This window comes from Myxocyprinus asiaticus, chromosome 20, assembly GCF_019703515.2.
Source record: "Myxocyprinus asiaticus isolate MX2 ecotype Aquarium Trade chromosome 20, UBuf_Myxa_2, whole genome shotgun sequence".
Lineage (NCBI taxonomy): Eukaryota > Metazoa > Chordata > Actinopteri > Cypriniformes > Catostomidae > Myxocyprinus > Myxocyprinus asiaticus.
This window is the reverse complement of record NC_059363.1, coordinates 22,131,153-22,154,754: the sequence shown is the minus strand read 5'-3', so window position 1 is coordinate 22,154,754 and position 23,602 is coordinate 22,131,153. Positions and strand designations below refer to the sequence as shown.

Sequence of the window (23,602 nt, the reverse complement as noted above, 5' to 3'; positions counted from 1 at the left end):
GGATTTATAATTTTTTTCACACTTTTTTTTCACACATGTTGTATTGGATTATGGGGTTGATTTCTCCAAAAAGGTACAAGTGATGGTTCCTTAGAATTTGGCAAAGATGAGGTACCTTATGAAGCAGCATAATTTAAGAAGAGTTCCAAGTTCTGGGTTTGTGGTAATCAACACAATGCCACAAAGGCTGTCGATTATTAACTTTTGTTGAACCTGGAACATTCCTTTAAAATCATAAGATTAGCCTTCGAACTGGAAGCATGCTTATGATGCCTTAAAATACTGTCTGCTCATTAGGTTTTTTCAAAGAGTAAAATGTTGCACCATTTTTTATTTGTTCACAAAAAGAAAAGAAAAAAGTCACTATTAACATTTCTGTCACATGTTTTCACACTGATCACATTTCCTATCAGCTGTTCATGGCTTGCTGCTTTTTCCTTTCACAAATCTGCAATCTAGAAGCTAATTATGCAATGACGGTTATTTTCCATTCCTGTAAACCACCCAGATGTTTCTTAATGAGGTAAGGAGGAGAGGCCTGCCTTGGTTAAACCAAACAGATGTTACATATTTGGAAACACGTGCTGCATTAACATACACTCTTATTGAAGGGCCCTATCTTTTTCTCCACATTCTCTCCCCCTCTCTTTTTTTCTCTTCCCATAAAAGAACAATTAGAGTTATTGGAGCAGGAGGCCAAAGCAAAATGTCAACATCATTGAACACGCAAGCAATTAGACCCAGTATATCTCCCACTCGGAGAGAGTTCACTGTCGCCCAACTCAGAGGCAAGCTTTAAGCTTAAATTCGACCATATTCAGGCCTTTGATTAGAACAAGCAAAATAACAGCATAAAGTTGTGCTGAGCGGAGTAATAAATTGCAGTATGCAGTATTCGTGCTGAATACATAGCGTGTATTCTTATAACTGAGTCTGGGTTTTGAGATATCAATAGAGAATAAAACCCAGAGGCACTTATTATTTTAACAGAGAGTTCTAGAAATTTCTAGTAATGCATCCCACACATAATCAAAAGCCTTTAAAATGAATGAGTAGAATCAACTATAAGATTGTAAAATGTACTTTCATATTGATCCATTGGAGTTCCAACACCTTTTGACCAATGAATTCCCTGATATTTAGAGAAAGATATAGCTACAGGCAGAGCTCCAAAAAGAGGCGGAGCTCCAAATCACCAGCAACGATATAGAGAGCCCCTAACCTAACCCTTTCCTTGACCCTAACCGTGTGTGGATGTGACACCCCCTTTTGGAGTTGGCACAACGCCCTTCTGGAGTAACCCCTCTTTCCGCCCCCATTTGGAGATCTCCGGCCAGCAGCTATACCTACTTGGATATTTCCAGGTTTTCCATATTTTTGCATTAAATGACCAGTAGTCAATCATTGTTATTAATATCATGAGTGGTAAACAACAACAACAACAAAACAAGTAATGACAGTGTAATAACATAGTCAAGTGTGTTGAGGTGTACTAACTGTCTGACAATACAATTATAATAGCTTGTTAGCGTTGTGCTCTCAGCCTGTTTGCCCTCTCTGAAAGGCTCATAAATAGCTGCCAGTTGGTGGCTTTCCAAAGCAATCTACAAGCAGCAGCAAGTTTATGTGTTGAATAACTGCTTTATAGAATGATACCAAATGACACAGTCCATCAATTCTTCTTAGTGGCTTGTTAATTTGTCTGGCACTATCCACACATGAATTTGAACTGCAGCCATTTCAAGTCTTAACAAACACTGCTCAACCTTTGACATAGGTTGCAATAGCTTGTCTTTCCAGAACAAAACTCACAGAACATGGACATGGCTGGACAAACAGAGACATTATGCTTGCTTGTGAATAGATCAGAATGTTCTTCATTCACTGAAAAAAGTAAAATAATCAAACCTATAGGCGAGACCAGGGCTAGTTGTCACACTTTTTATTACAGTGAATATTTCTCAGAGTATATTTATTTTTGAAAGTCAATTTCTGTATAGACACACACCTTAAAGTCTTAAGTTCTTGCCCAGGAAAATAAGATTTAACTCAATGAACAGACACTGACTATATATATATATATATATATATATATATATATATATATATATATATATATATATATATATATAGTGGGGCATGTTGTCACACTATATGGGTTAACTTGGCACAATGGGACCTGGCATTAAACTGCCTATTATATACAGCGATGACGGCCCAAGCACCATGGGTCCATTCCCACCTCGTGGCTTTCAGAAAACGATGCATGATGGACAAATGCATTTGGTCTAGTAAACAAGTAAAAACCATATATTAACCACATAATGGTTAACAACTTTGATGTGTGTGGCAAATGTAATAAATGTGTAATTATGGCAAGTGTGAACCCTTGAACAGTCCAAAAAAGAATATTGTTATTTGAATTGTGGATATGAAAATATCATGTAAGGCATCAAGAATCCCCTTAACTTATTCAATTTGACACTAGTCTGAGTAAATCTGATGTGACAGGGCTGAAAATAAGAGGAGTTGTTTTTTTCAAAGTCTATTCAGTGTCACATCTATTGTTTCCAGCTGGAGGCCCTATGACCGTGACCCACCACAGCCACATTCATGTCATAAGCGGGATTAAACATAAGGCAGAGTGTGTCAAATTCACCCGCATACACTACAACATGATGTAATTTGATCTGCTACCATGACAACACTATTTAAGATATCAAGAATCCCTTCACAATTTTACATCAGCAGTGTCTTGACATTATTTTAAAAACTTTGAAGGGATTCAGATAAAAATAACAGGACTTTTTCAAAGTCTGTTTTAAGTGCACACTTCCTACTGCCAGTAGGTGGTGCTATGACCGTGACCCACAATAGCCATGTCCATGTGTTCAGTCCCCATTACCAAACATAGAGTTCAATTTTGATCTAAATCATACAATGCATGCAGAAGATTTTATAAATTTCCTGATTCACATTTTTCGCCATTAATTTATTGTCTAGCCATGGCAACACCGTTCAACATATCAAAATCTGTTCGCAATTTAGCATCTTCAGTGTCTTGGCATAATGTTGCCTACATTTGGTGACAGTCATATGAATCCCCTAGGAGGAATATTTAAAAGTTCAGGGCCTGCAATAAAAAACAAAAAACAAAATCCAAATTCAATTCAAAATGGCTGACTTCCTGTTGGGCAGAGCTAAAGACTGAAATTTTGAAAGTTGTCCGGCTTGATTAGAACTATATATGTACCAAGTCTGGTGACTGTAGTTGAAAATGACCCCACCACTTTAGTCAAAAGGTGGTGCTACAGAGCCTGCCTTAAGCGCCACGTGTGACCTTTTGCCCAGGCCTAATGCCAATGACTCTGATGTGTGTGCAAAATTTCATGAAATTTTAAGCATGCCAAGTACCTCAAAAACACCCAAATATAGGAAGAATAATACAAATTAATGCATTGCCATGGCAACAGTATCTATGATATCAAATATTCCTTTACAATTTTTCATCAGCAGTGTCTTGACATTATTCTAAAGAATTTTGAAACAATTCATGTAAACACAAGAGGGCTATTTCAAAGTCTGCTAAAAGTTCCATACTTCCTGCTGCCAGTTGGTGGCATTATGACCGTGACCCATAATAGCCGCATCAATGTGATCAGCCCGCAAGGCCAAACATTTGGCTCAATTTTGATGTAAATCACCGGATGCATGCAGAAGATATGAGACACTTTCTTTTTCCCATTTTTTGACGTTACTTTATCGTGTCACCATGGCAACACTGTTCGATATATAAAATATCAAAAATCGTTCACAATTTAGCATAGTCAATGTCTTGACACGATGTCGCCAACATTTGGTACCTGTAACATGAAACAAACAATCCAAAATGGCAGACTTCCTGTTGGGCGGAGCTTATAACTGTCAGCACGAACTGTCCGCACTTTCAGTGCTTGGACCTAATAATAATATTAATAATAATAATAATAATAATAATCCTTGGAAGAACAATAGGGACTCCACACTTTCAGTACTAGGGCCTTAATAAGAATAATAATACTTAGAAGAACAATAGGGTCTCAGCACTTTCAGTGCTTGGGTCCTAATAATAATAATCTATAGAAGAACAATACGGCCTCTGCACTTTCAGTGCTTGGGCCCTAATTATGAAACACAAACAAGTTGTTTTGGCAAATAGATATTGAAATATGGCCGACACAGTTGAAGTGAATATTTATTGTTAATAAATCCTCTGAACTGTTCCTCTGCTCTTGCGTCTTTTTGTCTTGCTCTCACTGTCTTGACAGAACAATCTAGCCAATTATGGACCCAGTGGAGGTGTCTACTCTCTCAGCAGGGAGCTTTACTGGGATGTCAGCAGGATCAAATCTCTGCATCTAACTGGGCTCTGGAGTTGGTGGCTTCACAGCTCGCTGAGCTCACCTCTGTTGTTCAACAACTAAGCCAACCTCCCGATGCTGGTCCCACTCAGGAAGCACCCTCACTGGCTCCAGCGGTTCCCCACATTTCTGGGTGCTCAGAGGCTCGTATCCCACCTCCAACCCTGTTTTCAGGTGAGGCGGGATCCTGTAGCACATTCCTTTCACAATGTTCCCTGTTCTTCACATTAAAGCCCTCTGCTTTCCCGTCGGAGACAATGAAAGTGGCTTGTGACCACACTCCTCACCGGAAGGGCCAGTGAATGGGGGACCACCATGTGGGACAACAGACATCCCTGTTGCACTTCTTTACACGCCTTCTCCACGAAGCTCCGCTGAGTGTTTGATTGCTCGGCTCAAGGTCTTATCCAGACTGTCTTAATGAGATTGGCGAGTCGGGGGCCTGGGTAGCTCAGCGAGTACTGATGCTGACTACCACCCCTGGAGTCGCGAGTTCGAATCCAGGATGTGCTGAGTGACTCCAGCCAGGTCTCCTAAGCAACCAAATTGGCCCGGTTGCTAGGGAGGGTAGAGTCACATGGGGTAACCTCCTTGTGGTCGCGATTAGTGGTTCTCGCTCTCAATGGGCCGTGTGGTAAGTTGTGTGTGGATCACGGACAGTAGCATAAGCCTCCACATGCTGGGAGTCTCTGTGGTGTCATTCACAACAAGCCACGTGATAAGATGCACGGATTGACTGTCTCAGAAGCGGAGGCAACTGAGACTTGTCCTCTGCCACCCGGATTGAGGTGAGTGACCGCGCCACCACGAGGACCTACTAAGTAGTTGGAATTGGGCATTCCAAATTCGGAGAAAAGGGGATATAAAATTTAATTTTAAAAAAGGAGATCGGCGAGATTCGCACCCTGGCTGCTTCTTGTGAGTAGATCAATTATGCCATGAGGGACTGGTTTCTGCATGGGCTTTCTGATGATATCCAGGACGAAATCTATCCTTTGGATCTGCCTCCACACTTTGACGATCTGGTGGATCTGAGTAGATCAACATCTGGCCCAACGTCATTGACGCCACTCTCCACCTACCTGGGTGGCTGGCCATCCAACCCAGTCCACTGCTTTGACCAGGTCACCAGAATCACGACCCGACACAGAGCCCATGCAAGTTGGGAGAACTTGGATTTCGCATAGGGAGAAGCAGCAACGCCTCGTTCAAGGATTATGCTTTCATTGAGCCCGGTCTGGTCATTTCTCTGTTCCTGTCCTGTAAAAGACTCATCAGTAGGAAGGGGGCTACTGGCAAGCACAAAGCCCCGGATTATGTACTTCTCCCGGCCCGGCTGCAGTATGAATCTACCAGTCCCAGGGTCTCAGCCCTGGTGGATTCCGGAGCTGAAGGGAACTTGGACATCGACTTGGCTTCTGAATGGCAAGTTCCTATAGTTCAGTTGGATGAACCTATCACCACCCATACCCTCAGTGGCATGCCCCTCTCCATCATCACCCAGTCCACCAAGCCAGTCACCTTCATCTCTGGAAATCATTCAGAGCAGTTGTCCTTTTACCTGATCCAGTCTCCAGTGGCATGGGTAGTGTTGGGGCATCCTTGGTTGGTGATGCACAACCTACACATAGACTGGTCAACCAACACTGTTCTTGCTTGGAGTCCTTACTGTTTGTCGCACTGTCTTAACTCTGCTGTCTCCCCTGTCCAGTCTTGTGTTTCGTTGCAGGATGAACCAGCAGATTTATCTGGAGTACCACTGACATACCATGACTTGAGGGTGGTGTTCAGCCGGTCCCATGCTGTGACCCTTCCTCCACATCGTCTGTTCGACTGTGTGATTGAATTGCTTCCTGGCACTTTGCCTCCTCGGGGACAGCTGTATTCACTCTCGGCTCACAAGAGGGAGGTCATGATCAGGTTTATCAATGATTCTCTGGCAACCGGTCTCATCCACCCTTCCTCTTCGCCTTCTTCGTGGAGAAGAAGGATGGCTCGCTTAGACATCCAGGGGTGACTCGCACCCAGACGCTCATTAGACAACGATTCTGGTGGCCATCATTGCGCAGAACGTACACCAGTTCGTAGCCACTTGCCTCGTTTGCATGAAAAAAAGACCTCCTGTAATCCCCGGCCGGGCTCTTCCAACCGCTGTCTGTCCCTTCGAGACTCTGGTCTCACATAGCCATGGACTTTGTAACTGGTCTCCACCCCTCCCATGGCAACACAGTCGTTTTGACTGTAGTGGACCGGTTCTCGAAGGCATCTCATTTTATTCCCATCCCCAAATTACCCACAGTGTGGGAGACAGCTGTAGCAGTCATAAACCCATCTTTTGCATTCATGGCCTCCCGGTCCATGTGGTTTCTGACAGAGGTCCCCAATTTGTGTCACATTTTTGGGCAGAATTCTGTCAACAGCTGGGGGCTACAGTGAGTTTGTCCCCTGGGTTCCACCCCCAGACAAATGGGCAAGCAGAGGGGGCAAATCAGGAGTTTGAAAAAACCCTGTGTTTTGTTGCCTCCTGTAATCCAACTTCTTGGAGCGATCATTTAGTCTGGGTCGAGTAAGGCCACAACTCCTTGCAGTCGTCTACAGGGTTATCACCCTTCCAGTGCAGCCTTGGTTATCAGCCCCCTTTGTTAAAGAATCCGATGTTCAGGTCCTGTCCGCCCAAAGCTGCCAGAGAAGCCCTCATATGGACTGGTGCTCGTGTTAAGAGGTCAGCCGACCGGCACAGGTCTAAGCCCCCAGTTTACGTGTGCGGGCAGAAGGTTTGGTTGTGTTACAGCTCCGGTGAGTTTGCCGGCTTGTTCTGTGTGTTTTGTTATTTTGTCTTCCTCACGTTTCGCAGGTGCTGCCGGCATACATGATCAGTGTTTCCATGGGAACATTGATTGTTCCCAGGGGAACGCTGATCATGCCACTAATTAGCATGCTAATAGCACCTGGTTCCCCACTGATTCACTCCCTACTTAATCCCTTCATGTTCTCAGTATCTTTGCTAAATTGTTGTTTGGTGAGAAGTAACTTACCTCACTCTCTCTGTCTAGTTGGTCCTGTCTCGTGTATCTGGTTGCCCGTCTCTGCCAGCGTGTCAGGAGTGTGGTTGCCTTCCAGTTTGCTGTATGCTTGTTCTCTGCACTCACGAATCTTCAATGGAGGATTCCTCGTCTCCGCCCGCGTGTCAGGAGAGTGATTGTCTTCCAGTCTGCTGTGCGCTGTTCTCTGTACCTTACTACGCTTCAAAAGAGGATTCCTACGAATCTGCTCCTGACTTCCACGACGCACACACTCACCTACAAACACACTATTCACGGATTTGCCCATTGCGCGGCCATGGCGCGCACGCATCCACAAACTTCTCCCCGCTACTGCAGCTGGTGTCGGGATCCTCAGTCTTCGCCGGCACAGTTGAAGTGAATATTTATTGTTAATAAATCCTTTCAACTGTTCCTCTGTTCTTGGGTCTCTTTGTCTCGCTCTCACTGTCTTCACACAAAACCACTACTAGAGAAACTGCACATTTGTTCAATTGGACTTTTTACTCAAAACCTGACAGTTACAGCCCTTGTAACGGCTTCCCCATGTAACAACTAGTCCCGGTCTCTCCTATTAGATGGAATTAACATTAAAAATTATGTCACAGTGCATTTTATTTCCAAACCAGGAGAAGGTAAACTTTTTCAGCCATTTCCATAAGATTAAATGCCAGTGTATTATTGTGAAAGCTGGGATATTGATTGTTACCGGTGTGATTTTGCTATCACCTTCTCCAGGCTATTTGAGACAATTAGAATGCATAATGTCATAGTGGCAAAAGCTGGACTCTTTGATGGAAGTCCTCCTGGTGTGAAAGCTATCCCATCAATACAGATGGTGTTTTCCTATGAGTCTGCTTGCAGAATGACTTCAGGGAGGATGGAATAGCAAAGAGGGAGATGTTATGGAATGAGACGTTTTCAATTTTTTAGCACTGGCATTTCCATTCCCTGACACAAAGACCCTGCAGAGCCATAGGGTTTGATATCAAATGGGAAAGCTGCTGAATTAACAATGAGGAGAATAAATGAAATAATGAACGAATGGAAGAATACTTTTTTTTTAACTTTATTTTTTCTTTTCTTCTGACCACATTTTTAATTGTACCTGGTCTGCACAGGTCCTTGGTCATCCCTCTTTACAAATCCCTACTTTTAAAAGAGAAACCAGGGCACAAAGACACTCAATGATTGCCTCTGGTGAAAATGGTGCCCCACTGTTGGTAAAAAATTGTGTTAGTGTATTACTGCACAGTGTGAAAAATGAACTTTCTTTCTATTAAGGAGCAATCTTGCCTCTCCCCCCTGGAAACGATTTTCAGGGGCATTTATTATTATTTTTTATCTTTATGAGAACATTATATCATGAAATAACAATAATCAATATTTATATTTTTTGCAGCATTTATTAACCTTGGTTAATTTTAATTTATAGTAATACAATTGTTTATTGTTCATATAAGTTGATAATGTTTTAAGGTAATGTTAATAAGTACAACTTATAACTGTAAAAATATTTTAGTATATGTTAAAATTAACATTAATCAAAATTAATAAGTTGTGTAAAAGTAATTTTCACTGTAAGTTCATGTTAACTAATGTTAACAAAAACAACCTTATTGTAAAGTGTTAAAAAGTTTCATCTAATCAAATAAAAACACACAACGTGTCATAAATGTATGTCATAATTTCATTGAATCAAATAATTGAAATAAATTCTCAATCTGAACAAGTATGGCCTATGAAATCAATTCTACATCAAAAACAAAAGCTGTAAATAATGCACTAGATGCATAAAATTCCACGATCCTCTTCTACGATTTCAAATTGCTGTCATATTGCCAAATTATTTCAGTGTTTTTAGTGCTGATTTAAGTTTTTTTCCATTAAAAACACTTCATATTTGCTACACATTCAACAACAAATGTCTCTGAGACAGTTTAACAGACAGTCATAGTGCCTGCAAAAGGACTAAACACATCACTAGATACGCCTAGAATAGAATACTATGAAATACATCAAACCATAGATAACAGATTAAAATTCACTACATTGGCATTTTGTTTTTTGCCCCCACATTGCACTGTTACTTTTGGTTAATAGTTTGGGTAATGGGCTATCTGCACTGCATGAGAATTGTATCCAAATGGAAAGGGAAAAGTGTACAGAGAGGGACTCTACTCTAAACTACAAGCCTATTAGCCTCTCCACTAGCCTGGATGGCATTGGTTTATCGAACATTAAATTGAACCCATAAAGCGTACAGATAAGGAGCACCTGGCCGATGTTTCTGTATAGGCAAGGCCTTAAAATTATGACAGAACCTTTGAAGAGCCTCTAATTTCACAAAATACTGGGGTTGTGAAACCTCGATAACAGAACTGTGTGCACAATTAATGAATGTGTCAGTGTGCAACCAGCCATAGGGTGAGGTCATAAACCTGCCACATTACGATTGGTTTTCCAGTAAAGAAGGGAAGGGGTTCAGGCACCACAGATGTAGGGAGGTGACTTGACATACATTACCTGAGTCTCGACTGGCCTCTTAAAGAAGCACAAAGCAAAATAATAAGATCAATCCATAGCTCTAATCAATGAGTAGATAATATGAACCAACAGCTGCAATAAAATGCATGTCATTTGATGAGTAATATGTGTATTTTTCATGTACACAACCTCCAGAGGTCTCCATTACATTAAAAATTTAATCATTAAAATGTCCCCTACAGGTTATTAGGTAGATGAGACAGATGAAAGACTGAAGCGTTCTCTCTCAATGTACTGTACAGATGAGGAACATATATGATGGCCCCATAAAATATGTGACGCTTAAGTCACAGTTAAAAATTTATGAATGTCTTTGTATAACTGATTATTATCTGGTTATTATCATTATGAATGATAATAGCATTTCAATCCATGTAGCATTTATTTAAAAGAAAAAAACCATTACCACATTACAAAAAATTTGGTTTGTTAGGTTTCAAATGATAAAACAATATAAATTTTCTTCAATATTAAGAAAAAAGTACACTTACTGGACACTTTCTGGTTGTCAAACATTTTAGAACATGTCTAAAGTGAATAAATATACCTGGTAACTTGGCTACGGTGCCTGTGTCATGTATTCCCTGTTTTTGTTTAGACTTTTATGTTAAAATTCTTGTTTAGTTCCCTGTTCCTGTTTCCTGTCTTAGTTTTGTAGTCCTTTGTAGTTTTATTTCATGATTGGTTCTCCCTGATTGTTTCCCCATGTGTTCCTCATTCCCTGATTGTTTCCCAAGGTGTTCCTTGTTTTCCCTTGTGTATTTAAGCCCTTGTTTCCCCTGGTTAGTTTGTCAGTCTTCACATATGTTGTTATGTTCTGTGCCTGGTTTCCCGTGTTTTTGTTTTTTGTTTTGTTTTGTTTTGTTTTGTTTTGTTTTGTTTTGTTTTGAGTTACTTTGTTCATCTTTTGTTTTCATTAAAGCTGCATTTAGATCCTCATGCCTCGTCACAGAAAGACTGACCAAAAATGGATCTAGCGGCTGTCAGAATTTTGCTTCAGAAGCAAGGGGACCATCCAGTTGAGGATCACGTCCGTGAGTTTTTAGAACTAGCAAATTTAATGCACTATCATGACTGCACTCTGGTGGTTTTCTTCCGGACCGGTCTGAATAGTGCACTGAAGGAACTGATGCCTCCGGCTGATCCTCACCGGATGCTCTGCAAATACATGGAGAAGGCTCTGGAACTTTGTGGATCCCATTACACAGTAGATTATGGTGGGAACCCTGGGCCAAAATCTGCATCTTCTGCACTCTCGTCCAAGCCTTCCACAGCCCCTATCTCAAAGCCTTCCACGGCCCCTATCTCCAAGTTGAATGATCTGCCACTGATGTCGGTGCGTAGGGCCATGAAGACTCTACCTCACAAATTGTCAGCACCCATGTCTGCCACGGCCAACGAGCCTGCGTTGCCAGCCTCGCCCGTCCCAGAGCCTGCGTTGCCAGCCTCGCCCATCCCAGAGCCTGCGTTGCCAGCCTCGCCCGTCCCAGAGCCAGCAATGCCAACTTCGGCCATCCGGAGGAGGTGGAGAAGGAAGGCTTCTGTTCCCGAGTCTCCGCCCGCGACCACGGAGGTCGTTCCCGAGTCTCCGCCCGCGACCACGGAGGTCGTTCCCGAGTCTCCGCCCGCAACCACGGAGGTCGTTCCCGAGTCTCCGCCCGCGACCACGTAGGTCATTCCCGAGTCTCCGCCCGTGACCACGGAGGTCGTTTCCCAGTCATCCAGGACTCTTTGTCTTGAGCCTGCCACGGTTCCGCCTTCCATGGCTTCGCCCCTCGAGCCTCTCCTGGCTCCGCCCACAGAGTCTTCCACGGCTCCGCCCGCTCCCCCATAGACTATCCTTCCAGCGGCTCCGCCCGCTCCCCCAGAAACTATCCTTCCAGCGGCTCCGCCAGCTCCCCCAGAGACCATCCCTCCAGTGGTTCCGTCCGCCTTACCAGTGACTCCTCCTACAGCGGCTCTGCCTCCTGACCCAGTCCCTGCCCTGCGGCCACCTCCCAGGCCTCCTGACCCTGTCTCGGCCCTGCGGCCACCTACCAGGACTCCTGACTCAGTCTCCACCTTGAGGTCATCTCCTTGGCCTCCTGGCCGTCCGCCTGATCTGTTCTGGTCTCCTGGCCGCCCGCCTGATCTGCTTTAGTCTCCTTGGTCTCCTGGCCATCTGCCTGATCTGCTCTGGTCTCCTTATTACTCACTCCCTCTGGCTCTGCCTCGGTCATCCGAGCCCCCCGCTCCACCTCAGCCCTCTGAACCTCTGGCTCCAGCTTGGTCCTCTGAGCCTGCAGCGTCGCCTTGGCTCTCCATCCCTCCAGCTCCACCTTGGTCTCAAGCCCCCTGACTTTGCCTTGTTCCTCTGCTCCCCTTGCCCCTTGTGCCCCCTTGAACTGCCTGTTTCCTCCTTCCCCTCACATACCATGTACAATTTATTTATTGTGAAGTGTCTGGTATCCGCTCCTTATAGGGGGGCTCTGTCATGTATTCCCTGTTTTTGTTTAGACTTATGTTAATTCTTGTTTAGTTCCCCGTTCCTGTTTCCTGTGTTTGTTTTGTAGTCATTTGTAGTTTTATTTCATGATTTGTGTTCCCTGATTGTTTCCCAAGGTGTTCCTTGTTTTCCCTTTTGTATTTAAGCTCTTGTTTCCCCTGGTTAGTTTGTCAGTCTTTACACGTATCATGTTCTGTGTCTGGTTTCCCGTGTTTTTGTTTAGTTTTATTCTGAGTTATTTTGTTCATCTTTTGTTTTCATTAAAGCTGCATTTAGATCCTCATTCCTTGTCTGCCTCGTCACAGCCTGTGTGAACTTGAAGGGGAATAACTTCTTGAAAATGACCTTGAGACCAATTGGTTAAAAGTCACTGCAAAAGTGAAGCTAGTTCTGAGAAAAGCACTAGCATTATTTGCTTGCAGATGCTACTTGTTTTATTTTGTATCTAATGCAATGACATTCAGATATTTATAAAGATGGCTTTAGTAGCCAAAACTGTCCAAATAGTTTTTTGGGTTCATTGCATATAGGGCCATATAATGACTGGCATAAAGATGGAAGCTGTCCAATAATCTGGACTTAAATGAAGGGGTGAAACAGGGAAAAAAGTGCTTAGAATGATGTGATCTTGGCTTAAAACAGGAAATACATAGACACACATCTCATTGTCAATATCTGCTCATCAATACATTGACATCTATGCTTTCTAGGAGCATTGTTAAAAACTAGAATGAAACATACTTGGCAACTGAAAGTCAACTTCTCAAAAAAAAAAAAAAAAGACTTTTCAAAACAGTCTTTTTAGTTATAGAGAACTAAATCCACTTTCGTGGTACCACCCATTCATATAGACCATTTCAAGAATGTAAACAAAGGAATTATAACCATCCAAATGTATTTCCAGATCCTTTCAGCAAAGTCTCTTTTTCAAGGTAAGTCAGTCCACTCGGCAGCCATCTTTGGAATGCTTTTGGGCAGCTATTTTTCTATGTAAACAAGCATCATAAAAGTGCAGCTTCTATCTACTTGAATGGGGAAAGACCGAAATCTCCAAAAAGTTTGGTCAAGATTATGATGAAAGAACATATTTCAAATAAGCAGTAAAATCTGACAACACTGCGTGGCGGGGTGAGCAAGAGAAGGACACAGTGGGTGTGGCGTCAGGCCTCGGAGAGGCATTTATTTAAAATTTAGAAAACAATGGGGAATCCGGGGCCTTTGCGGTGGAAAGGGCTAAGTGAAGGAAGAGTAGTGAAGACAGGAGAAGGTCCAGGTGATAGTGGGCGGGGTCCCGGCAGCCGCGACACACTCCCCTCCTTGGTCCGAGGCGTGAGGGGCGGCAGCTTCACTCAAGTGGGCCGGCTTCCCTGGGCCTCGGCACTTGAGGTGAATAGTGGCCCGTCAGCCATGACGCATGCTCCAATCCCTGGCATTGCATCTAACTTGCACCGGACCCTCCCCGCTCTGTTCCTGGACTAGCGAATATGCCAGCAGGTAGACTGGTTTCCCAAGGAGTGGTGTGCTCCGTGTTTAAAAGCAGCGGAGGATGAGGCTCTTCACTGGGTTCAAGTGAGCCCCATCACGCGCCACCAAACAGGGAAATGTCATCGCAGGCGACATTGATCCACGGCAGGGGCATGCTGTTCCGTCACAACTGGTATAATAAATTGTGTGCCTTTAACTCAGATTACACTAAAAAATGCAATTTTACCATCTTGTATAGCTAATGGGTATGCGCATTCTCGAGTTGATTGATAGGCGATTTCTGCATCTAAAAGGTGATTGGCTATTTTACCAGTAAGGCAGGTCTTCCTTTCTACATCTGTTGACTGTTGGCTGCCGTTGAGCATTCCAAATTCTCCCATTCATTTTAATAGAAGTGGCCTGCCTCTGCTAAATAGTCTCTGTTTTGACAAGCAGGAAATGTTCATGGAACAATGATGTCACTTAACGTCACCACCTAACAGTCCTTGAAATGGTCTATAACAATAAACTGACAACAGCCAAACAAATATGACAATCAGAACTACAATTCTATAAAAGCAAGCCTTTTCTTACCGCTATAGCGAATGATCCTTTCAGTTGAATCTCCCTCTCCGAACCGTGTTATTGGTGTCAGGCGGACCTGGTAGGCCTCGGGTTTAATGAGTTCGGTGAGATTGTAGGTGAGTAGTTCTCCTTTCTGAATGTTGTCTTCTATTGGGATCTCCTGTTCCCACCATCTCTGAGGCCCCGTCTGGACAGAAAAGCATAACTAAATGTTATTTATTTTTTATTTTTTTATTGAATCAATTTCTGAATACACATCAATATCCATTGATGTCATTAGAAAACAAAACCAAAATATAACTGCAAGCAACAATGACAGGCCCAAGCACCATGGGTCCATTTCCACCCGGTGGCTTTTGGAAAACAATGCAAGGTGGACACATGCATTTGGCATTTTACATTATTCTAAAAACTTTTGAAGCAATTTGGGTGAATATAAGAGGATAGGTGGTGGTGCTATGACCATGACCCAAAATAGTCACATCCATGTGATTAGCCCCCAAGACTAAACATACATCTCAATTTTGATGTAAATCACATATTGCACACAGAAGATTTTGAATGAATGTGACACTTCCTGTTTCCCATTTTTCACCATTAATTTAATGCCTCACCATGGCAACATAGCTCGATATATCAAAATTCTGTTCACAATTTAGCATCATCAATGTCTTCGCATAATGTTGTCTAAATGTGGTGACAGTCTCATGAATCCCCTAAGAGGAGTATTTAAAAGTTCAGAGACTGCAATATTCAAAAATCCAAAATTGCAGACTTCCTATTGGGCAGAGCTAATTACTAAAATTTTGAAAGTTGTCCGGCTTGATAAGAACTATATATGTACCAATTTTGGTGACTGTAGGTGAAAATGGGGGTGCTACAGAGGTCACCTTACATGCCCATATTAAAGGGGGTGCTACAGAGCCCCCTACATGCACATGCCTGAAAGTTTGCCCAGCCCTAATGGCCAATGACTCTGGTTTTGGTTTAGATCTGTATTTGTATCTGTTTCTTTACTCACAATGGTGCATTTGTGTGCTTATCATGGATGTCTCAAATGAGAGAAAAATGTGAGATTACGTCTGTAACATGGCAATGCAAATACATCACATGAGAGACCATGTGAACTCAGCGTTCTTGTGAAGTTTACCAGAAGCGTTTCTTTATAGTTAAAAAAGTACTTAAATATTTATTTTTTTCATGTCGCTTTAGAAGATTTAACAGTTGGAGTCATTTGGATGAAGTTTATGCTGACTGTCTGTGATTTTTGGAACTTCAAAAGTCAGATCACCACTTGCAATTTAAGGACCTACTGAGCTGAGATATTTTTCAATTTTCTTTCTAATGTGTTCTGCTGAAGAAAGAAAGTCATACACACATGGAATATCATCAGGGTGAGTAAATGAGAGAATTTTCATTTTTGGTGAACTATCCCTTTAAGAACACAATCTCCAAAATCAAAATCAAAATATTTTGATGACAATGGCACTGGCCAAGAACATGCATAAATGAAAATGCACTGGCACTGCCTGAGAAAGACTAACTTCTCTAATGCAAATAAGCACAACTTTTATAAACACCTACACACACATCAGATGTGCAATTTTCAAACAATGGTGCCTTTTCACTGAGGAAAGAATGCATAGGTGGTGACAATCACAACATTTCTCTGAATGGGCAAAAATAAGCATCATGGAATTAATAGTGAGATGTTTGAGATGGCTAATTGATTTTGACAGGGCATTCAATCACTCTGACCCTCTCAATTCACTTTTTCAGTGATAGTACTGTAGAAGTCAATTAATTACTTCAACTTGGACTTGTGTTGGGCCTCATGTGCTCAGATAAGAGACAAAGGCAGGACTACCTACAATCATAAAGCCTGACTGAGGCCTGTAGAAATACTCAAAGTCTGATAACACAGAATCAGCCACCAAAATCAAACAAAGGGAGTCCAAACAGACTACAGATCCAATCAAGCCTAGCTCACTTTACACCTAGGCGTGAAATTCTGAAGGATTGAACGCTCAACTTCTATTGGATGAAACGCACGACAGAATGCGTCCCTCAACCATGATGTCAATGAGAGTATAAAACCCCGGAGATTCCTCCTAAGTTTCGCTTCCAGCGACAGTATTTGCCGCATCTAGTTGCAGCCCTGCTGCTCCCAAGTGTAGCCTCGCTGCCCAAAGAAGTAACGTACATTCCTGAACTTTGGCCATACAATCTCGATCTTGCTGGACGAGCCGAGATTCTCCATGTTCCACCAAACATGCTAACGGATCCGAAGGAGACTGCTGAGCAATCTGCGTCTCACCCTTTTGCCTGCAGAAGTGAAGAAAGACGATTTCTCTTCCTTCTTCAATTGAGTTGACTTCACTGACTGGAGTCAAACGACGGACGAACAAAATGCTAAGAATGCCGATAAAGGTGATTACATGCAACACAATATCAGGGAAATGGCTAAAAATCTGCTGTGTCGATAGATTTTTGCTTAAACCGTTTACAACCTTACCCGTTAAAGGAAAGATGAATAAAGCGTTAACATACTCACAGGTGTTGAGACCTTAGTGACCTTAATCGGTGTAAATCATACATGTAAATGCGCAAACTGTTGAAAAAGTGATTATATTTGCAATTCTGTTTAGTGTTGCTAGTGGCACAGAAATGACACACTTTAAATAGAAATGCACGGATAGTGGAAACCTTTTGGGCATGGCATGCAGAGTTGGGCAGATGAAACAACAGATTAATTGTGAACATTTGCAAACATGAACGTTTGCCATATGACTACTATTAGCCAAGCTGTGAATACATAATACTGAGAAAACACTACTACGTAATGGCTGTTGATCTTGGCCACATGAATATTGTCTTGGAGCTTTGCTGAGTGACAAGCGAACACAGATTACCCTGGCAGTCTGGCTTGTGACTGAGGGTCTCTCTGGATTCAAATACAAGATGATTGGTTAAGTCAGTGGGGTGAGAGAGCGGGGATGGGGGGGTGGTGGGGGGATGCAACAATAGCCCTAAGAAGTTGCCAGTGTTCCCATCAATGTCCCGCTCTCTCCTGGTAACGAGATTTCCATTGCCAAATTAAATTACTGTTTATTGTTTCTGTGAGATTTCTAATTCCATGCCTGCAGATCTAGTAGTAGCGGTGGAAAGCATCGGTGCGGGCACATATAAGGAAATATAGAACCTTTCTTCCCCCAAAGCACTTTATTCCTGCAATGTATGATACAACAACAGCTTCAAAGTTTCTCCCTTTGTAATGAAAATAAATCAGTACATTAGTAAGTGGTGCCATCACAGACAGCTTTCAGCAGCACTTGATCTTATCTATGTAAAGCTGCTAAGCCCAAAACTCAATTAAACCTCAGTGAAGAGAATGACGGGGGATGATTTCTATATGCTGCAAATGACTGTTAACCTCCAAATAAAACAGGACAGCCCAAAGTCAAGATATTTTACACTAGCATAAAGCACTTGACTTGGAGTATCCTTCAATGCCACATTTGGGTGCGATTTCATTAAACTGAACTGAAAACACATTTGCTTTTTTCATGTAGCTCGGGGTCTACACAGCTCCAGGGACCTTCAGTTTCTTCCAACACAGCACTCAAATCTTAACACATCCTTGAACAAGACACTCCAAACCCTGCTGTGGATGTGAGGGGCCAATACTGAAGCATACAGCCCTCACACTGAAGGAGAGTGTCAAAAGCGCGGGAGCACAAAGTGCACAGACTGACAAAACAACCTTGAAGAAGCAACCATCTATGAAATTATACTTACAACTTCGGTGTTAGTATACACCTTAATTCTGTGAAATATGAAAATCTATTATAATCAATTGTGATATTAGAAAGTGATCTTGGTTGATTGTATACATGAGAAAAATTTAGTCTTCTTGTCCATGTGCATCAGCCTTAACTGAGGCACCATTTACTGTAGGTTGTTTTCACACTTGGTTCGACTGCTTGGTCCGAACCAGAGTTCGATTCCACCCCCTCCTACTCCCTCTGCCACCACAGGTCTTTTTTAATATTGGATTATTTGGGTCTGAACCGCTGTACGTTTGTGTCATCATTGTGAGTACCACTGCCAGCTGTTTACCACTGTAGCTAGGTAACGACTCAGAAAGAGTAGACCGCAAAGATGTGGGTCATCAGTAGTGGGTTACTATCATGATTTAGGATGGATTGCTTTCATGGTAACTGCGAAACATACATGAACTGTACCCCAGACCACCATTTCAAGTAGACTGCAATTCACCAGACTGATCTCACATTGAAATCAGAAACATTAGGATGACTTTATTTTAGGTAAAATCGGTCTATGCTTACCAAAATCCAAAAAACCTAGCTCCCAGTGTTATTGGGTGTATGGGCATGTATGAGCTCCATTTTCTGGGTGTAATGTCCATGGAGTGGTGCCAAAGGCAGGTTGTGAAGCGAGTTATTTTCAGCTGTACAGGAAGTAATACAATGAATGCATTTTTCATAAATTGTCCCCCAATCCAAACACTAAACCAAAACCTAACCTTCAGTGGATGCAACCTCCGAATCGCGCTCGTAACCGATTATCGAACGCGGTTACTTCCTGGTTTCAACACGGGATCCGAACCTTGGTCTTCCACACTGCTCACGCAACACACTTCTGGACGCACCGAGGTAAAGTAAACACACTGGAGCCAATTGAAAAAATGTCTTATAGGAGATGCCACTTGTCAGTCAGTCGGCATTATGTGGCTAGGGTGCTGGAACTCACAGAAGCAACATGCTGACTTCTTATGTGATCATGTTGGGTTCACTGGTGCACACTGGTTTAAAGTTAGGAAAATCATTTTCACACCAACTAAACAATAAAACAAACTGACGTCAAAAAGCCTCTGGTCCGTAGCAAACATTCAAGCGTGAAACACACTTAGTAATGGCAATAATGGAAATTGAGCTATCATTAGGGATGGGAATCATGAGGAATTTGATTCTAGTTCCAATTCGGATTATGATTATGGTTCCTTGGCAATTCTATTAACGATTCTTTTAGCAATTCTGAGAAAGAAATATTAGGAAATAATAAATGTAATTCTAGCTTCCAATGCACAGAGAAGACAACAAGACACAGACAATAAAAATAAAATAAAGTGAATAAAGTATATATAGAAATACACAAAAAGAACAGCTTCATAAAAATCATTCATTTAGAAATTGGACTACACTGGTCGCATTTTGTTTCATGCTGTAGATTCATTAGTGGTACAGGAAACACAGTCCAAGTATTTTAGTTCTGTCCATATCAATGAAATAATGGAAGTTTGAGAACCGTCAAATGAAAGTCATGAAAATCATTTGGTTCCACAACTTTTTTTAAAAATGGAACCAGTTCTCAATAAGAACCCTTTCTTTCCAAACCTAGGCTATCATACTTTCTAACTGCAACGTGACAGGGTTACACTTACAGCTACAGCATCTGGCAAAATGGCACAGCACGTGATACTTCTCATCATGCCTTTAATCCATTCTGCTAGAATACACATGGTGGCAGGGTTTATCACAGTGCTACTATGAGGCACATGTGGCAAAGCTGCCAAGAGCAGAGGGAGAAGCAAAGTTTCACATACCGTGGAGGCTCAAAGCCAAAGGCTTCCTTTGGGGTCACTCGAGGAGCCGTATTATATTTTTATAATGTAATTTTCATCAGCTTCTCGTTATCATAGTTTAAGATTTCAATATACAGTGCTCAAAGTGTCCCTCTTCGTTTTCTCAGCAAACCATCTGTGCTCTGAACTGCATATATTTTCCCCTTTCGGTTAATCTTGGCTTGTTGCAGTCTGGCAAGTATTTGTGATAATGAATCCAATTGAGCACAATTATGACACTTGTACATGAGCTCACTGCACATTTTAAAGTATTTTGGGCATTATGGATTACACATAAACCTGACATTTGCCTTTCTCTGAACATGACCTTTATGCAAATACCAGCATGAGAGAGATGAAAGCAGCCCTCTTCTTTTGGTCAGAGAAACCGAGAAACATTATCCTTAAAACGTAGAGGTTAATTTAAAAAACAAATCTGTGTTAACCTTTGAAGTGGAACTGCTCCAGTAATCCAGTGGTGGACACAGGAAAAACAAACTCCACTTTGAACATCAGTGGGAGCGATTTATGGGAGCACTTAAAAGAGGTAGTTTACCCAAAAAGGAAAACTCTGTCACCATTTACTCACCCTCACGTCGTTCCAACTGTGTTTGACTTTCTTTGTTCCAAGGAACACAAAAAGACATGTTAGGCATTACTGATAGCCTCAGTCACCATTCACTTTCATTGCATCTTTTCTTCTATAAAAAGCAATTGAATGCTAAATTAAGTTCAGTTAGGAAACTCTGTGGTGCAGGCTGATAGGTCACCCCAGCACACTTTGCTACGTTAACCAATCAGAACCCCTTTTTTCCTCATCAAACATATATAACCCGCCTACGCATCGTAGCGGCACGGCGGCAGCAGCATGGTAACATGCAGCATTTCTCAAGCCTACTGCAGTCATAATTTTCCCTATTTTCTACTTGTTTTCCCACCTCCATGCCTCATCTTGAGCTTCAGACCCAGAAAGTACCTTTTCCCCAGAAGATCGGGGAGCTGATCGAGTATCGTACGAGATCCTGGAATCCCTATACGCAAACACCGAACGAAACAACAACTTCTGGGCATGCCCGAGCCTACTAGACCGAGTGTTAAAGAGCACCTATTATGGTTTTTAAACGTGCCTAATTTTGTTTTAAAAGGTCTCGTACAATAGATTTACATGCATCCAAGGTAAAAAAAACACTTTAATTTGCTCATAATTTAAATAGCAGCATTACCTTTTTTCCCAGTGTCAAAAACGACTCGTTCAATGATCTGTTCTAAAGGATTCATTCTAAACTCCTTTCAGAGACCCTACCCTGCTCTGATTGGTCAGATGTCCCAGTCTGTTGTGATTGGTCTACCACTTAGTATAGTGTTTGAGGGTGGGTCAAAGCTGTTCGCGAGCAGCTAATGAAGACCAGAGGTGGGTTTTTTATTAACAAATTACATAGGTTAGTACAGGAAGCAAGTCTGGAATTACTAACATTTCAGGTGTTCATAATCGGTTCTTTCTTTTGGGAGTCAATAACTCCATTTGTCGTGCACTTTGATTTTTGAAACTTTGCAGACTTTTTTACATTCACAAACAGCTATATAACACACTACATGAAAAGTAATATTTGAAAAACCATAATAGGTGCTCTTTAACATCTCAACGGTGCCACCGATCTACCCACGCTGCTGCTAAACGCAACATATAAACTGCAGTTGATGAAGCGATTATGTTATCAAAAGACCTAATAGTCGAGCAAGACAGCATTATTTTAGAGCATTATTTTAGAATGTTATTACAGGCAGCTATCATCAGAGCCTTTAAAAAGGGAGCCTTGTAATTCAGCTAACGCAGCAGTCTATTGTTTTTAAAATTTACATGCAGGATCATGATTATATCATCATCATCGGGTTTTGCAAACAATTTTCACTCAAACTGTTATTCTGATAATATCATTTGTAATGAAAAATAAACGATTAAATTAGAAAGCTGCAAAATAGAAAAATTTTCACAAGTGGACTCAAACTTCGAAAAACCATATACATGTGCTGTGTCGCCACAGCAATTGACCAGGAAAAAAAAATGGCACTCCATGTCAAAAAGGTTGCTGACCCCTGATCTACAGACATTATAAGCTTTGAAAGACATACCGCTCGTGTAATGCAGCTACAAATTCTTACCAATATCCAACAGGGTCTGAGGCTGTATCGCATGATTGCACCTACTGTTCATTATAAGATATTAAATAGAATAATATTCCCTCTGTGGCTTACACTTCTTAATTCATAATCAGTGGTGTCCAATCATAATTCACTATAATTGTCATCTACTCGGCCTGCTGAGTTCAGGTGCCGCAACTGCAGTGTCTTTAGGCAGAGCAACTAAACCTCTCATGACACTGCAAGCAGCTCAAATGTATTGTCTAGGTGCCGCAACTGTGGCATCTTGGGGCCGAGCAACTAAACCTAACGACACTGCAAGCAGCGCAAATGTGCTGTCCAGGTGCCGCAACTGCAGCATCTACAAAAAATAAAAAATCTTCACTTATTTACTTCTCCTGTACTTTAATAAGGATCACATATTGCCTAACCCAAACTAACACAGCTGTGCCCTCTCTCCACATGTCTCCGGACCCTCTCTTCCTAACTGTGGACAGATAACCTATGACGAGTCATAGTTCGCCTGCAGTGAAGCAAATATGTCTGCTCAAGGGACTCTGTATACAGAAGGGACTGAGTCATGAAGTATGCAGAATCATAAACCAGCAATCTTCAAAGCTGGAGCAAGATCACTTCAGCACCCAGAGTTACCTTGTCGGCTATCTAATAGTATGGAATGTTGGTTTTCAGCAGCATGTATCTTAGACCAGTTTAATTTATTCTGAATACTCAAGCGATGTATTCTGGATTCAGTTGATCATACAATTCTCACAGAACAAGCTGCTGGATGACAATCAGTCAGGATTCAAAAGTGGACACTCCACCAAGACTGCCCTGCTGTCTGTCACTGAGTCACTGAGAATCCGTCCTGATTCTACTGGACCTCTCTGCAGCTTTTGACACAGTCAACCATCAGATCCTACTCTCCATCCTCTCTAGTCTGAGCATCACAGGAACTGTGCTTGACTGGTTTAATTCCTATCTCTCAGGTAGGTCCTTCAAGGTAGCCTGGAGAGGTGAGGTGTCCAAGTCACATCAGCTACTTACTGGGGTACCTCAGGGCTCAGTGCTTGGGCCACTTCTCTTCTCTATATACACAACATCACTGGGACCCACCATTCAGGCACATGGTTTCTCTTACCACTGCTATGCCGATGACACAGCTCTACTTGTCTTTCCAGCCCTACGACACCACGGTGACTGCTCGAATCTCTGCCTGTTTGGCGGACATCTCGGCCTGGATGAAGAAACACCTCCTGCAACTTAACCCAGCCAAGAATGAACTCCTTTCCAGCCA

At 42.2% G+C, this 23,602-nt stretch overlaps 1 protein-coding gene across 1 annotated transcript in view; it reads right to left on the bottom strand.

Moving 5' to 3' along the window:
• LOC127411422 (MAM domain-containing glycosylphosphatidylinositol anchor protein 2-like) overlaps positions 1-23,602 on the bottom strand; it is a 231,381-nt gene that overhangs the window by 15,153 nt on the left and 192,626 nt on the right. The window contains exon 11 of the mRNA XM_051646973.1: positions 14,532-14,709. Coding sequence (XP_051502933.1) covers positions 14,532-14,709 — 178 coding nt within the window. The remainder of the gene's footprint in view (positions 1-14,531; positions 14,710-23,602) is intronic.